Here is an 18039-nt window from a genome sequence, read left to right on the forward strand (position 1 = left end):
AGACACAAAAGACCCCGAATAGCCAAAGCAGTCTTGAGGGAAAAAACGGAGCTGGAGGAATCAGACTCCCTGACTTCAGACTATACTACAAAGCTACAGTAATCAAGACAGTATGGTACTGGCACAAAAACAGAAATATAGATCACTGAAAAAGGATAGAAAGCTCAGAGATAAACCCACGCACCTGTGACCAACTAATCCGTGACAAAGGAGGCAAGGATATACAATGGAGAAAAGACAGTCTCTTCAATAAGTGGTGCTGGGAAAACTGGACAGCTACATGTAAAAGAATGAAATTAGAACACTCCCTAACATCATACACAAAAATAAACTCAAAATGGATTAGAGACCTAAATGTAAGACCAGACACCATAAAACTCTTAGAGGAAAACACAGGAAGAACACTCTTTGACATAAATCACACCAAGATCTTTTTTGATCCACCTCCTAGAGTAATGGAAATAAAAACAAAAAGTATTAGACAAACAAACAACCCAATCCAACAATGGGCAGAAGACCTAAATAGACATTTCTCCAAAGAAGACATACAGATGGTCAAGAAGCACATGAAAAGCTGCTCAACCTCACTAATTATTAGAGAAATGCAAATCAAAATTCCAATGAGGTATCAGCTCCAACCGGTTAGAATGGGCATCATCAGAAAATCTACAAGCAACAAATGCTGGAGAGGGTGTGGAGAAAAGGGAACCCTGTTGCACTGTTGGTGGGAATGTAAATTGATACAGCCACTATGGAGAACAGTATGGAGGTTCCTTAAAAAACTAAAAATAGAATTACCATATGACCCAGCAATCCCACTACTGGGCATATACCCAGAGAAAACCATAATTCCAAAAGACACATTTACCCCAATGTTCATTGCAGCACTATTTTCAATAGTCAGGTCATGGAAGCAACCTAAATGCCCATCGACAGACGAATGGATAAAGAAGAAGTGGTACATATATACAATGGAATATTACTCAGCCATAACAAGTAACGAAATTGAAAGAGAAAAACAAATATCGCACATTAACGCATATATGTGGAACCTAGAAAAATGGTACACATGAACCGGTTTGCAGGGCAGAATTGAGACACAGATGTAAAGAACAAATGTATGGACACCAAGGGGGGAAAGCAGTGGCAGGTGGTGGTGGTAGTGTGATGAATTGGGAGATTGGGATTGACATGTATACACTGATGTGTATAAAATAGATGACTAATAAGAACCGGCTGTATAAAAAAATAAATTAAATTTTAAAAAAATTATGTTTAAAGACATGCAGAAATGCTCCAGCAGCTTATTTATCAGAAGTTGCAAGTAACTTTCTCCTACTTTCTTCACTTTATCTTTATTTAAGGGTAGTGAAGACACATTCCTCTAGAGGATTGTTTCAGAGAATCCCCTTCTTATTTGTCTCATTTCCAAGTAAACATTAGTTTCCAGACAAACTAATGGGTCTTACAGGAATTTAAAGGTCTTCAAAGCACTGATTAAAGAGGACTGACCCGTTCAGGGGATTGACCAGACCATGTTCTGCTCTCTACTTCTAGGTAATGATTAACTGGAGACCTTCCCCAAGCAATGGACATCCTTTGATGTCTTCTATTAAGTGATCTCCTGATTGGGGTCGGGGGTAGAGCGTATTCCTGTGCCCTCCCTTGATGGCGCTTACTCCAATCTTACCAAGCATCTCTTGCCCAGACTCCAGGGCAGAAAACTCACGAACTGCCTGGAGGTAACATCTGAAAAGAAGAACTGACTCAATAACCTCCTGCATATGCACGCACGCACACGCGCGTGTGACCCCCCACACACACACACACAATAACTTAAACTCCATTTGGCAGTTTTCTAAAAGGTGGGACATGACCACATAACTCCACTCTCTATCAACATCCACCTATATTACTCATGAAAGGAAAGAACAAACCAAATCTATTGAGAAAAAGGCACACAATTCAATTAAAAAAGAAAAAAAGACTTAAGTAGTTGCTTCACAAAACAGGAAATCCTAATTGCCAATGAAAAAGTACTAAATCCCTTTAGTCATCATGAAAGTGCAAATTTCAACCACAAGGATATATACTATACTGGTACTGGAATAGAAAGGAAAGAAGGAAGGGAGGGAGGGAGGGAGGGAGGGAGGGAAGGAGGGAGGAAGAAGGAAAGGAAAGGAAAAGAAAAGAAAAAAAAGGAGAAAGAAAATACCAAATGTTGATAGAGATGCAGAACAACTGGAATGCTCATACACTGCTCGTGAGGTTGTAAATCAGTATAACCACTTTGGAAAACAACTTGATAGTATCTAGTAAAGTTGAAGATATACATACCCAGTGATGTAGCAATTATATTCCTGGGCATATATCCTAGAGAAATGTGTATACATACAAACCAGAATATGTATATGAAAATGTCCATAGGAAGCAATCTATTTTCAATAGAATGGATAAAAATATAGAGTATATTCATACAGGAATATCATTCGACAACAAAATTAATGAATTTCAACTACATGCAATAATATGAGTGACTTACAACGTAATGTTGAGTAAAAAAGTAAAAAGCAAGATACAAAAGAATATGTACAGTCTGATTTATATAAAGTTCTAAAACAGGCAAACACAACACAACATTGTTTAAAGATACTGCACACATATATGGTATAGCTATAAAGAAAAGCAAGAAAACAAAAAGAAAAGTAAAACAAAGGTAACAGTTACCTTTTGGGAGAGGAGAGAGGGAAGTTGGGATCAGAAATTGATACATGGATTGGGATGAAGTGCTCATGATGTTTAATTTCTTAACCTTAGTACCAGTTACATGGGTGTTTGCTTTATAGTAAATATTTGTTAAACTGTGCCAATAAGTTGATGCATATTTCTGAAAAAAATGTGCAATCTTTTACAATAATACTGTTTTAGGGACTTCCCTGGTGGTGCAGTGGTTAAGAATCTTCCTGCCAATGCAGGAGACATGGGTCCAAGCCCTGGTCCGGGAAGATCCCACACACCGTGGAGCAACTAAGTCCGTGTGCCACAACTACTGAGCCTGCGCTCTAGACCCCACAAGCCACAACTACTGAAGACTGTGCACCTAGAGCTCATGCTCTGTAACAAGAGAAGCCACCACAATGAGAAGCCTGCGCACCTCAACGAAGGGTAACGCCCGCTCGCCATAACTACAGAAAGCCCGCGCACAGCAACGAAGACCCAATGGAGTCAAAAAGAAATAAATTTATAAAAAACATTTCAAAAAAATTAAAATAAAACTGTTTTAAAAGGTTGGGAGGAGTGGCAAGCTAAGTAACACCACTGATTGTCTCCCTCAACCTCCCAGCCAGATCATTTATTTTGATGTTTATTACTTAGAATACCATTTCTTATCTGGGGAGTGCTGTCTTTGACAAGAAATAAGAACTTTAGAGGTGATTTTTATCTAATAGATTTCCTATACATTTAGAGGAAAGCAGAAAGAAAGAGAGCTTAGCAGAATAAAAAAAAAGAATTAATTCTATTACCGTGTAGCCTAAACATTCTAATGCTCATTTCACTGCAAAGTCTACGACGTAATACATACCTATGTTCTCTGAGTCTCCATCACTGGCCGTAAGGGAAGATAAGTAACTGCCTTACCTCATCTAGGTGGGGAGGGAACACATGCAAGTAAGGCATCCAGAGCATGACCAGCTTCATTCAAATCTTGTCTGAAAACAAAATGACTTCACAAAAAAAGGAAACTATGTAGGAAAAAAAGACACAAAATGTCTTTGTCACTGTCAAAAAATGTATTACTCATTTATATCAGGGACTCAAATAAACCATCACTCATTCATTCGTTCATTCATTCATTTAATAACATTTATGGAGCCTCTGCTACTGTTAGGCATTGTGGGAATTGAGTTAGACAAGGTTGCTGTTCTGAAAGGGCTTATAATTGAGTACAGAAGAGAACATCTGCACACACTTCTCTACTTAGCTCTCAACTGTTGAAACTTAACCAAGTGCCAAACACTAAATGCCAAATCATTATTATCTCATTTAATCCTCATATCAATCCTTTCATGAGTATTGCAGATGTGGAAACAGACACAGAAAAATTAATAAATTTACCCCAGGGAAAACACCCTGTAGGCTAGAATCTGGGCTTGTCTATCCAACCCCAAAGCTCATGCACTACACAGGGTATACTGCTTCTCCATACAGAACACAAGAGAGAAGAAGCTAAATGCTGTAACATACAAACCAGATATTGAAGGATATTTGCTCCCTCAGTGCTGAAATTTGTTACTACAGCATGTATTACTTAAGTAATTTTTAATGAAAAAAAATTGTAATGCTTTGTGACATTGGTCCAACTTCAGTTTTGATTACCTTAACCTGAGACATAATTTTCCAAAATCTTAATTTAGGAACATTTAGAGTGGGGAGATAAATTCAACTAAAACAATTTTTGAATCGTCAAGTTTTTGTAAAATATAAAATTTGGGATGCTACGATTGCATACTCTCACGGAGCGATTATCACACTAAGTGAAGTAAGTCAAACAGAGAAAGACTAATACCATATGATATCACTTATACATGGAATCTAGAATAATGATACAAGTGAACTTATTTACAAAACAGAAACAGACTCACAGACGTAGAGAACAAATAAATGGTTACCAAAGAGGCAAACAGGGGCGGAAAGGGGGATAAATTAGGAGTTTGGGATTAGCAGATACAAACTACTATATATAAAACAGATAAATGACAAGATCCTACTGTATATAGCACAGGGAACTACACTCGATATCTTGTAATAACCTACAATGAAAAGGAATGCATGTATATTTATGTATAACTGAATCACTTTGCTGTACACCAGAAACTAACACAACATTGTAAATTAACTATACTTCAATTTTTTTTAAATTGCACACTTGACATACTTCAAATTTTCTGTTTCCTGAGTAGGGTTTTGTATTCCTGCTTCCCCGTTGGAGTTCTAATTTTAAAACTAACACATGTGATTAAGGACAAATAATTAGGTCCCTCTTTTGCTTTATTACCACCACCTGCAAAGTGCCCTCGAAGCCTGCGTGAAGGAAAAGGAGGAGACTCTAGGCCACGCAATCCAAGGGGTAGTCCTGCTCCTCTCTCTGGTCCGGGAGGGACCCGCAGCCTCCTCCCACCAGGCGCAAGTGGCACAGCCTGAGGCTGGCAGCTGACAGTGTGGGAGGACTCACCGCCTAGGAACGGTCTCTGTGTGCCTGCTGTCCCACTCACTCCAAAAAAGGGGAGCTTGTACAGCTGACATCCAGAATCTTGTCCACTCACCCCCAGCTTTCTCTCGCCGCGTCTTGTTGGTCCAGCCTGACCCTGATGGTCAGATTCTAGAAGCACACTATCCAACATACGAACATTCCCACAAACAGCTTAAGCAAAACAAAAAATACAAGTGTTCTCTCAACTCTTTCCCCCACCAAAAAAAAGTCATTTTGACTATATTTCTCACATATTTTTCAGTAATTCAGAAGAGAGGGTGAAAACAATTAAAAGGAGGCAACCTGAAAAATAAGGAGGTGGGGGGAGAGGCAAGGTTTTCCCCATATTCTATCATAATTGAGCACTTAGAAGACTGAGCAAAAATATTACGGGAATTGAGGACGTAGACATGGAGGAAGAGGCGTTTCACTTGGACTTTTGAAGATTGGGCATGGCTGGCAGAAGCGGGCATGGGGGCATTACAACAAGAAAGGAAAGTACAAGGCCTTTTTGAGAAACCTTGAAAAGTCCAGTTTGACTGTGACCTAGTACGGGGGGAGAATAAAAGAAAATAAAACTAAAGTCTGAACAGAGGAGCCCTAATGAAAACCAGCCTAAGGCACTCAAAAGAACTCAGAAAGTCATTTTTTAGAAGTGCACAATCTAGTGGCTTTTAGTACATTTACAAAGTTGGGCATCCATCACAACAATTAATTTTAGAACATTTTCATTACCCTAAAAAGAAACCCACATCCCTAACCGTTACCTCCTCAATACCCCTTCCCCCTCCAGCCTTAGATGACCACTAATCTACTGTGTGACTACAGATTTGCCTATTTTGAACATTTCATATAAATGGAATCATACAATGTATGGTCATTTGGAACTGTCTTCTTTCACTTAGCACAATGTTTTCAAAGTCCATCCATGTTGTAGAATGTATCAATACATCATTTCTTTTTATTGATGAATAACACATCATTGTGTGCATATACCAAATTCTATTTATCCATTCATCAGTTGATGGACATTTGGATTGTTTCCACATTTTGGCTATTGTGAATAATGCTGCTCTGAACACTGGGATACAAGTTTTTGTGTGGGTGTAGGTTTTCAATTCTCTTGGGTATGAATACCTAGGAGTAGAATTGCTGGGTCATATAGCTCCATGTTTCTTTTTGAGAAACTGCCAGAACATTTTCCAAAGCTATTTCACTATTTTACATTCCCACCAACAATGTATGAGGGTTCCCGTTTCTCCATATCATCACCAACACTTATCTTTTTATTATTATTATAACCATGCTAGTAGGTATAAAGTGATATTTCACTGTGGTTTTGATTTGCATTTTCCTGACCACTAATGATGTTGAACATCTTTTCATGTGCTTATTGAGTATGGTGTATCTCCTTTGGAGAAATGCCTCTTCTATGCTTGTTTTAAACTGGGCTATTTGTTTTTTTATTATTAAGTTGTAATAGCTCTTTTTATATTCTAGATACTAGTCTCTTATCAGTTGTATATTTGAAAAAGCTTTCTTCCAATCTGTGATAATGGGATGTCTTCGAGGCACAAAAGTTTTTAACTTTAATGATGCCCAATTTATCTAGTTTTTCTTTTATTTATTGTACTTTTATCTAAGAAACCATTGTCTAATCCAAAGTCACAAAGTTTACACCTATGTTTTCCTCTAAGAACTTTATAGTTTTAGCTCTTACACGTAAGTCTTTGATCTTTCTTTATTTTGGCTGCGCTGCACGACTTGCTGCACGACTTCCGGGATCTTAATTCCCCAACCAGGGATTGAACCCGCCCTCTCAGTAGTGAAAGCACAGAGTCCTAACCACTGGACAGCCAGGGAATTCCCATCTTTGATCCATTTTGAGTTAATTTTTGCTCATGGTATGAAGGGGCGGGTCATTTTTTATCTTTAATCTTTTAAATTCAACAAGATGGGTTTTAGACAGAGTAACCTGTCAGGAATATGTAGAATGGATTAGTTTGGTAGGAGACTAAAGGTGGGGAGGCTACTGGATAAGTCCAAATACATGGTAATAAAAGCAGCATAAATTAAAGACCTGAAGTAGGGGCTTAAGCATCAATTTTTTTTTTTAAAGCTCACAGATGATTCTAATGTGCAGTCAGCTCTTAAAGGAAGAGGTAGAAAAATATATTGGAGAACAATGAATGATAGACAAATGCAAGGGGGTCCTTCTAAGTGGCTGTGTCTGAGCAAGGTTAATCCTGGGGTCACTCTGGTCTGGACTGACTACACTCCCGGAAAAAGAAGAGGTGCAGCAGGACCTCTTAGAGAAGGGCTGGAAATGCCCATCAGTGAATGAGCATACGCTGCTGAAATTTTAGAAAAAGCACCTCAGAATTTAATAAGTTTGAGTCCCTGCTTTAAATTACCTGTAAAGCACAATTTTCTCTTTTGTAATAGGTGAGAAGCGCTCATGCGTTGGACATCATCCTTATTTCATAAACAAGCAGCTGACTATCTCCACACATTCCCATCACATGCATCTCTCACTACACTAAGTGGTTTTCAACTTGGAGGAACTAGTCATGGAAATTCACCTGATGAGATGATGAAGTTTGATTAGGAAGTTCAGTCACAAAGGAAAGAACTGTCTTTTGGGAAATGCTTTCTCCATTCAGACACAGGAGACTAATTGTAAGAAAACACCTTAGCAGATTAAACTGAGGCATTAACATATTGGGTAAATTAGCATTTCCATCCCGAGGAAGCTCAAAGTAGCTTCGGCTGACCTTTGCAAACTTGGTTAACCAACTCTGCATAGACTTTAATCCTACAAAGTCTAATTTAAAGGTTGCTTAGAATACATTGTAGACTAATTGAGTGACCCTGAACCCTGGTCTCTCATTTAGAACTATTTGTTGAGTTGTATGTATGTATTTTATTTTATTATTTTTTTAATTAATTTTATTGGAGTATAGTTGCTTTACAATGTTGTGTTAGTTTCTGCTGTACAGCAAAATGAATCAGTTATATGTATACATATATCCACTCTTTTTTAGATTTCCTTCCCATTTAGGTCACCACAGATCACTGAGTAGGGCTCCTCGTGCTAAACAGTAGGTTCTCATTAGTTATCTGTTTTATACATAGTAGTGTACATATGTCAATCCCAATCTCCCAATTTGTCCCGCCCACCTCCTTCCCCCCTTGGTAACCATAAGTTTGTTCTCTACATCTGTGTCTCTATTTCTGCTTTGCCATTAACTTCATCTGTACCATTTTTCCAAATTCCACATATAAGCAATATTATACGATATTTGTTTTTCTCTTTCTGACTTACTTCACTCTGTATGACAATCTCTAGGTACACCCACGTCTCTGCAAATGGCACTATTTTGTTCTTTCTACGGCTGAGTAATATTTCATTGTATGTATGTATCACATCTTCTTTATCCATTCCATGTCAATGGTTTATTTTATTTTAAATGCTCATTCCCTAGTCCTTATCTGAGAGTTCTTTGATGAAACATATTTGAGGTGGGGCACATGTTTGTATTTTTAGAAAGCATGATAAGTGATTCCTATGCCAACTAGGATTTAGAATCAGAGACTTGAGTTGGAATGAAGAAATCTGCTTCTAACCAGGTCTGTCATAACTTGCTACTTTAATCTTGAGCAATTTCCTGAAATCGACCTGAGCCTCTGTTCCTTGGTAAGAAAAGGGGGATAGTAATGACCATAACTACCTCCCAATATCTCATGTAGAGAAAAAAACCTGACATTCCAGATTTTATAAAAGTGCTCCATGGACTTCCCTGGTGGTCCAGGGGCTAAGACTCTGAGCTCCCAATGCAGGGGGCCCAGGTTTGATCCCTGGTAAGGAACTAGATCCCACATGCCACAACTAAAAGTTTGCATGCTGCAACTAAAGATGCTGCATGCCGCAACTAAAGATCCCGCACAATGCCAAGAAGATTCCACGTGCCACAACTAAGACCCAGCACAGCCAAATAAATATTTTTTTAAAAGTGCTCCAAAAATGTGTCATATAAACAATGAGTTATTGTTATTATCAAATCCAATGGTCACCTTATTTTACTCAACAGTTTACCAGCGTTAGACTCATTTGGCCTCTCCCTTTTTGAAACACTGTCTTCTCATGGCTTCTCTGACATGACACTCCCCTGGTTCTCTCACCTCAGGAACTGCTCCTCTTCCATGTTGCTTCCTGGTTTTGCCCACACTGTTGGGGCTTTAAATGTGGACCATCCAGGGCTCAGTCAGGGTTCCCCTTGTTTTCTCTATATACACTCTCTCCCTTGGCAATCCCATCCAATTTCATGAGATCTATGATTTAACATAAGCATCTCTGTAGTCATGACTCCCAAAATTTACATCTCTAGCCCTTGTGTCTATTAGCTGTCTAAGTGCCTACTTGACCTCTCCATTTGGAGGTCTAAACTATCTCAAACTGAACACGTCCGAAAGAGAATTCCTGATTTCCCCTCCCCAAATTGTTGCTGCCACTAATCCTTTCCATTTCAGTATGTACGTGTGTGTGTGATTTATTACAAGGAATTAGCTTATTTGACTATGAAGGCTGTCTAAGCAAGTCCAAAATCCATGGGACAGGTAGTCAGGAAGGGAAGAACTGGCAGGCTCACACTTCGAACTTCATAGACACAAGTGAAGGCATTATGTTCTCTCTCTTTCTTTTTATTTTATTTATTTTTTAAATTTTTGGCCGCACCATGTGGCATGCGGGATCTTATTTCCCTGACCAGGGATCGAACCTGCACCCCCTGCAGTGGAAGCACAGAGTCTTAATGGCTGGACGGCCAAGGAAGTCCCCTCTCTCCTTCTCAAGCCATCTGACAATGGGCCAATAATCAAGTCAGTCAATGGACATTCCATGCTCCCTACCATCCAATATTGTCAAGCACGGGAACAACCTCCTCAGAAAATCTACTCACAGATTTCTGAGTCTATCTCCCTCACTTTCTTCTGGGCCACAGACTTTAGTAAGGTAACTTGGTCAGTGAATATGGCTGTCCCCAGACAGAGATTTTCTTTTTCACATATGATTTGAGTTGCATGGATAGAGAGGACCACAATAGACTGAAAATTTTCCTGTTGCAGTTAATTTGCCTCTCTGAATTGTTCACATGGTTCCCTTGGCTCCCAATTGCATAAGATACTGTTTTAAAGAAAAACCCTTTTTTCTTTACAATCCATGAATTGTGGGATTTTTTCCCTGTAAGATTCTTATCCTAAAATGCTTTCTTGAGTTAAAAAAAAAAGAAGAAAAACTTCAAATACATTTTCTCTCTTGAGACACAATTTAAGATACAAAATGCTTAACAATATCTCTACAGAAAAGATTTTTTACTGAGATAATATTGACATATAATAATTCTATATTAGTTTCAGCTGTACACATAATGATTCAAAATATGTAAATATTGCAAAATGATTACCACAATAAGTCTAGTTAAAATGCATCACGGGACTTCCCTGGTGGTCCAGCAGTTAAGACTCTGTGCTTCCACTGCAGGGGCACAGGTTTGATCCCTGGTCAGGGAACTAAGATCCCACATGCTGCATGGTGCGCCAAAAAAAACAAAAAAATCCATCACAAGACATAGCGACAAATTTTTTCTTACGATAGAAACTTTTAAGATCTACCCTCTTCGCGGGACTTCCCTGGCAGCTCAGTGGTTAAGAATCCGCCTGCCAATGCAGGGGACATGGGTTTGATACCTGGTCCAGGAAGATCCCACGTGCCGTGGAGCAACTAAGCCCATGCGCCACAACTACTGAGCCTGCGCTCTAGAGCCCGCGAGCCACAACTACTGAAGCCTGTGCACTCTAGAGCCCACGTGCCACAACTACTGAGCTCACGTGCTGCAACTACTGAAGCCCAAGCACCTGGAGCCTGTGCTCCATAACAAGAGAAGCCACCACAATGAAAAGCCCGTGCACCGCAACAAAGAGTAGCCCCCTGCTTGCTGCAACTAGAGAAAGCCCACACCCAGCAATGAACACCCAATGCAGCCAAATCAAGAAAAAAAAAAAAGATCTACTCTCTTAGCAACTTTCAAATATACAGTACAGTATTATTAACTATAGTCATTTAAGTCCCTAGGACTTATTTCTTTTATAACATGAAATTTATACCTTTTTACCACCTTTACTATTCCACCCACTCTTCAATCTTCTCATATGTAAAGAGAGAATAATAATATATATCTCACAGGGTTATTAAGAGACTTAGAAGAGTACAATGTCTAGCAATTGGTAGGTGCATAATAATGATAACTGTTACTAAGAAATGATTTTTGCAGAATTTGCAATTTTATTTATTTATTTATTTATTTATTTATTTATTTATTTATTTATTTATAGGCTGCACCGTGCAGCATGTAGGATCTTAGTTCCCTGACCAGGGATTGAACCCATGCTCCCTGCATTGGGAGCATGGAGTCTTAACCACTGGACCACCAGGGAAGTCCCAGAATTTGCAATTTTAGAAATCCTTGATGTACATGAGAATTATCTGGGAAACTATTAAAAGTTGTTGATGCCTGGGCTTCACCCTGGAGATCGATTTACTTAGTCTGGAGCCTGGGCCTTTTTAAAAATTTTTACACAATTTATGCACATGATTATTCACAGTAGATTCCTTTCTGATAGCCAAAACTGGAAACAAGCAACTAGCAATGCATGAGTGGTTACACAAACTGTGGTATCTCCGTAACATGGAATACCACTCAGCAATAAAAAGGAACAATCTACTGTTAACATGCAGCAACTTGAATGGACCTGAAGGGCATTATGCTGAGTGAAACAAAGCCAGTATCAGAAGGTTACTATACTACTCAAAATAACTATACAGTACTACCCAAGGTAATCTACAGATTTAGTGCAATCCATATCAAAATACCTATGACATTTTTCAGAGAACTAGAACAAATAATCCTAAAATTTATATGGAACCACAAAAGACCCAGAATTGCCAAAGCAATCCTGAGAAAAAAGAACAAAGCTGGAGGTATAACCCTTCCAAACTTCAGACTATACTACAAAGTTACAGCAATCAAAACACTGTGGTATTGACATACAGACATATAAATCAATGGACCAGAATAAAGAGTCCAAAAATAAACCCACACACCTACAGTCAATCTACGACAAAGGAGACAAGAATATACAATGGAGAAAAGACAATCTCTTCAACAAGTGGTGTTGAGAAGCCTGGACAGCTACATGTAAAGGAATGAAAGTAGAACATTTTCTCACACCACATACAAAAATAAGCTCAGAATGGATTAAAGACCAAAGTGGAAGACATGACACCATAAAACTCCTAGAATAAAATATAGACAAAACATTCTTTGACATAAATCTTAGCAATATCTTCTTACATCAGTCTCCCAAGGCAAAAGAAGTAAAAATAAACAAATGAAACCTAATAAAACTTAAAAGCTTTCGCACAGCAAAGGAAACCATCAACAAAACAAAAAACAACCTATGGAATGGGAGACAATATTTGCAAATGATGTGACTGACAAGGGGTTAAAATCCAAAATATACAAAAAACTCATACAACTTGATAACAAAAAAACAACCACCCAATCAAAAAATGGGCAGAAGATCTAAATAGACAATTTCTCCAGAGATGACACACAGATGATCAACAGGCACATGAAAAGATACTCAACATCACTAATTATTAGAGAAATGCAAATCAAAACCACAAGGAGGTATCACCTCACACCAGTCAGAATGGCTATTATCAAAAAGTTTACAAACAGGAGCTTCCCTGGTGGCGCAGTGGTTGAGAGTCCGCCTGCCGATGCAGGGGACACGGGTTTGTGCCCCGGTCCGGGAAGATCCCACATGCCGTGGAATGGCTAGGCCCTTGAGCCATGGCCGCTGAGCCTGTGCGTCCGGAGCCTGTGCCCCACAATGGGAGAGGCCCGTGTACCGCAAAAAAAAAAAAAAAAAAAAAAAAAGTTTACAAACAATATATGCTGGAGAAGGTGTGGAAAAAAGGGAACTCTTGTACACTGTTGGTGGGAATGTAAATTGGTGCAGTTACTGTGGAAAACAATAAAAAAAAAAAACTAAAATAGAACTACCACATGATCCAGCAATTCCACTCCTGGATATATATCCAAAGAAAACAAAAACACTAATTTGAAAAGATACACACACCCCAATGTCACAGCAGCATTGTTTGCATTTACCAAGATATGGACCTAAGTGTCTACCAACAGATGAATGGATAATGAAAATGTAATATATATACATATATGTGTATATAACGGAATATTACTCAGCCATAAAAAAGAATGAAATTTTGCCATTTGCAACAACATGGATGGACCTGGAGGTTATTATGCTTAATGAAATAAGTCAGACAGAGAAAGACAAATACTGTATGATATCACTTATATGTGGAATCTAAAAAAATAAAATGAATGAATATAACAAAACAAATAGACTCAAAACAAACTAGTGGTTATCAGTGGAAAGAGGGAAGGGGGAAGAGGCATTATTGGGGCAGAGGATTAAGAGATACAAACTATTATGTACAAGCTACAAGGATATATTGTACAGCACAGGGAATATAGCCAATACTTTATAATAAATTCAAATGGAGTATAACCTTAAAAAATAAAATTTCAAGAGGGAAAAATATTGCATAGAACTACACACAGGCACAAGTATGCACAAAGGAGTGTAAATAAAACTGATAAAATCTGAATAAGGTCTGTGGATAGCACCTTTTGATATTATACTATAATTATCTAAGATGGTACCATGGGAAAAAGAGAGTTAAAGGTACACAAGGTTTCTCTGTACTGCTTTTGCAATATCCTGTGAATTTATAATTATTTCAAAATAAGAAGTAAAAAAAAACAAAAACTCTTTTGCATGCAACAACTTGGATAGATCTTAAGGGCATTATGCAGAATGAGGAAAATAATCTCAAAAGACCACATATTGTATGATTCCATGTATATAAAATTCTCAAGGGACTTCCCTGGTGGCACAGTGGTTAAGACTCTGTGCTCCCAATGTAGGGGGCCCACGTTCAATCCCTGGTCAGGGAACTAGATCACACATGCATGCTGCAACTAAGAGTTCACATGCCACAACTAAGGAGCCAGCATGCCACAACTAAGGAGCCGGCATGCCGCAACTAAGGAAACCTAGAGCTGCAACTAAGACCCAGCACAACCAAATAAATAAATAAATAAAATTTTTTAAAATTCTCAAAATGAAAAAAATATAGAGATGCAACACAGACTAGTGGTTTTCAGAGGTTAAATGTTAAGTGGGGGGGAAAGGGGTACATGTGATTTTAGGAAGGTAGCATATGGGGGATCTTTATGGTTATGGAATAGTTCTGTATTTTGATTGCAGTTATGGTGGTAGGAATGTCCATAGGTGATAAAATGTCATAGGGCTATACAAACACATTGTATCAATTTCCTCATTTGGATATTGTACTAAATTTAACCAAAAATGTTACCACTGGGAGATACTGAGTAAAGGGTACACAGGACCTCTCTATACTATGTTTGCAACTTTCCTGTGAATCTGTATTTCAAAATAGTTTTAAAAAAATAAGACCTCCAGGTGATTTGTATGCATACACATTTTTGGAAATACTAACCCTTTTTGCTAACTCAGAAATATTAAATGAAGGGGAATAGAATTATGATTTGCTCAAATTGTTAGTTAACAATATAGTCACCTGGGGAGCTAATTTTTTTTTTTTTAAGCCCAGGCTCCAAACTAACTAAATTAGATTCTGACACAATGATTCTCAGATTCTGGGGCCTGAGATTCTGCATTTATAACAAGATGTCAGGTGAGTAGCAAAGAACAACTACTGTCAAGAAGGGAGCACCACTACACTGAAATGATGTAGTACCACATAAGTAGATGCTTTTGTTAATATGTATAAGGAAACTCGTCATTAATCTACTTGTTTTCTTTTATCTCCTCACCAAAATAGTAATAGCAACTACCATTGGAAAGCATTATGAGGTTCCAAGTTGTTCTGAAAAATGAAATGCATTTGCAAATACAAGCAAATAAAATCTTTTACAAGTATTTCCATAACCACCAAGTATATCTGCACTGGGAGGAAGGGTCCTAAAGACACTAAACTAGCCTTCAGAGACACAGAAGAGAGCCATGGAAAGAAAAGTGTAAGTCATCCTTATACTAACTGGAGGTGGGAGGAAGAATCCTTTGCTCTAAATCAGCCAAGCTATGAGAATAATGAGAACTGCTAGGAGCCGTCTCTAGCTAACATGTGTCTGCTAGTAGCCACACCCCTCCCTAATTGCTCCATTCCCCCACCCCTCACTCCACACTCATAACTCTGATCCACAGTGAGGGAAATGAGTCAGATGCACAGAGAGAAACAGGAGGGAGAGAAATTGAGCAATTGTTTAATTGTTCTAGTCATTTCCACCTATCCATCTTCCTTTCTCAGTTATGATTTTTAAAATAATGTTTTACTTAGATGAAAGTAATATATGTACTTTTTTAAAGGTTAAATCGTTTTATTAGGCTTCTAATACACAAAGCAGTTTTCTTGCTTTAGCCCTCCCCATACCCAGTTTCTGGCCCCCAAGGCAATCCAACTCTTTTGGTTCTGAGACTTTCCTAGTTACTTTTTTATAGCTTTTTTTTTTCTCTATGTATTTCTAAACAGCATGATTATAGGGAAACTTCATTTTTCAAATTCAGTTATCTTTTATTGGCATTGTACTCTTGATCAAAAGTGTTTAGATGTCTTATACCTCCATCTATTTCCAGGGAACAACTTCCCTCCACCACACACACACACACACACACACACACACACACACACACACACACACACACACACACACACCCTCCCTCCCTCCCTCCCTCCCTCCCTCCCTCCCTACACGGTTTTTGTTTTTTGGGGTTTTTTTGGTTAAACAGGTATTTAGTATTTATATAACAACTTTGTAAATAACTATTACTCTCACCTGAGCCATTTCCTTTCTCAATGCACTTTTAATTTTCCCTGGAGTTAATAAGTGCTTTCTTTGGCTTAATTTTCTAATTCCTTTCAAGTTCTATACCATAACTGCTTTAAAAAAAATAGCAGGTACTCTACTGGATTAACTATTTACTTACTTAATTTTTTAAAATTTATTTATTTATTTATTTTAAATGGATTTTTGGCTGTGCTGGGTCTTCACTGCCGCGCACAGGCTTTCTCTAGTTGCAGCGAGCGGGGGCTACTCTTCGTTGCAGTGCGTGGGCTTCTCATTGCGGTGGCTTCTCTTGTTAAGGGGCATGGGCTCTAGGCGTGCAGGCTTCAGGAGTTGTGGCACGTGGGCTCAGTAGTTGTGGCTTGCGGGCTTAGCTGCTCCGCGGCATGTGGGATCTACCCGGATCAGGGATTGAACCCGTGTCCCCTGCATTGGCAGGCGGATGCTTAACCACTGAGCCACCAGGGAAGTCCCTACTTACTTAATTTTTAAATGTAGACATGTCTGGGATCCTCCACTTTCCTGCTCTAATCTGGGTTATTTTTAGTCTAGGCCTGCTACAATACTGTGTTCTGGGAATCATTTTTCCCATCTTCCCGGGAATTCACACCTTTCTCTTATGCTGTGTTCCCTGTTACTGAGGGCCCTAAATTCCTTCCTTGATTCACTCCCTTATTTTAATGGAGTACATTCTCCAGAGCTTTCTGAAGAAGAGCACATTGGCTAAGGATTCTTAAGTCTTTCTTGTCTTCTACCCTGACATTTGATTGGTAGTACAGTAGCTATAGAATTCTAGATTGGATTTCAGTTTTCCTTGGAATTCTGAAGGCGTTGCTTTCAAAATTTCCAGCTTTCCTCTCCTTTGAATGTGATCTGTTCCCCCTCCTCAACCCTAGAGTTTTAGAATCTTCTCTTTAACGATAATATTCTAAAACCTCACAATGCTTTTTGTGTGTTTGTTTCATTCATTTCACTAGGCACTCAATGAACCCTTTCAATCTGGAGACTCATGAACTTCTCTTCTGAGAAATCTTTATTTTTTTCCCCTTGATTATTTCCTCTCTTTTCTGTTCTTTTTGGACCTCCTTTATTTGAATATTGGACCTGCTCAAATGATTCTGTTTTCTCTTCTTATTCAGTTCTCTTTTTTTCTACTTTGACGATGTCTTCAACTTTATCTCCCAAAACTTCTATTATTTTTTTGTACAGCACAGGGAAATATAGTCATTATTTTATAATAACTTTAAACGGAGCATAATCTGTAAAAATATTGGGGACTTCCCTGGCAGTCCAGTGATTAAGACTCCAATGCAGGGGGCACAGGTTTGATCCCTGGTTGGGGAACTAAGATCCTACATGCCGCACGGCACAGCCAAAAAAAAAAAAAGTCTTATAAAAATATTGAATCACTATGTTGTACTCCTAAAAATAATATTGTAAATCAACTATACTTCAAAAAAATTTTAATTTTTAGTTTAACTAATACCTTTTTAATTTCCAAAAACTCTTCCTTGACTGCTGAATATTTATTTTTAGAGCATCTTTTTCTCATTTCATAGATTCAATATCATGTTTTGCTCCTTAGATTATCTCTTTTCTTGTAAATTTTTTTTTTTTTTTTTTTTTTTTTTTTTTTTTTTTTTGCGGTACACAGGCTTCTCACTGTTGTGGACTCTCCCGTTGCGGAGCACAGGCTCCGGACGCGCAGGCCCAGCGGCCGTGGCTCACGGGCCCAGCCGCTCCGCGGCATGT

The 18039-nt window shown here is 38.4% G+C and overlaps 1 protein-coding gene across 1 annotated transcript in view; it reads right to left on the reverse strand.

The window, feature by feature from the left end:
• The window catches only part of KCNMB3 (potassium calcium-activated channel subfamily M regulatory beta subunit 3), a 92223-nt gene that overhangs the window by 51800 nt on the left and 22384 nt on the right, over positions 1-18039 (reverse strand). The window contains 1 exon segment of the mRNA XM_028491447.2: positions 3640-3743. Coding sequence (XP_028347248.1) covers positions 3640-3644 — 5 coding nt within the window. The 5' untranslated portion in view covers positions 3645-3743.

This window comes from Physeter macrocephalus, chromosome 1 (assembly GCF_002837175.3).
Source record: "Physeter macrocephalus isolate SW-GA chromosome 1, ASM283717v5, whole genome shotgun sequence".
NCBI lineage: Eukaryota > Metazoa > Chordata > Mammalia > Artiodactyla > Physeteridae > Physeter > Physeter macrocephalus.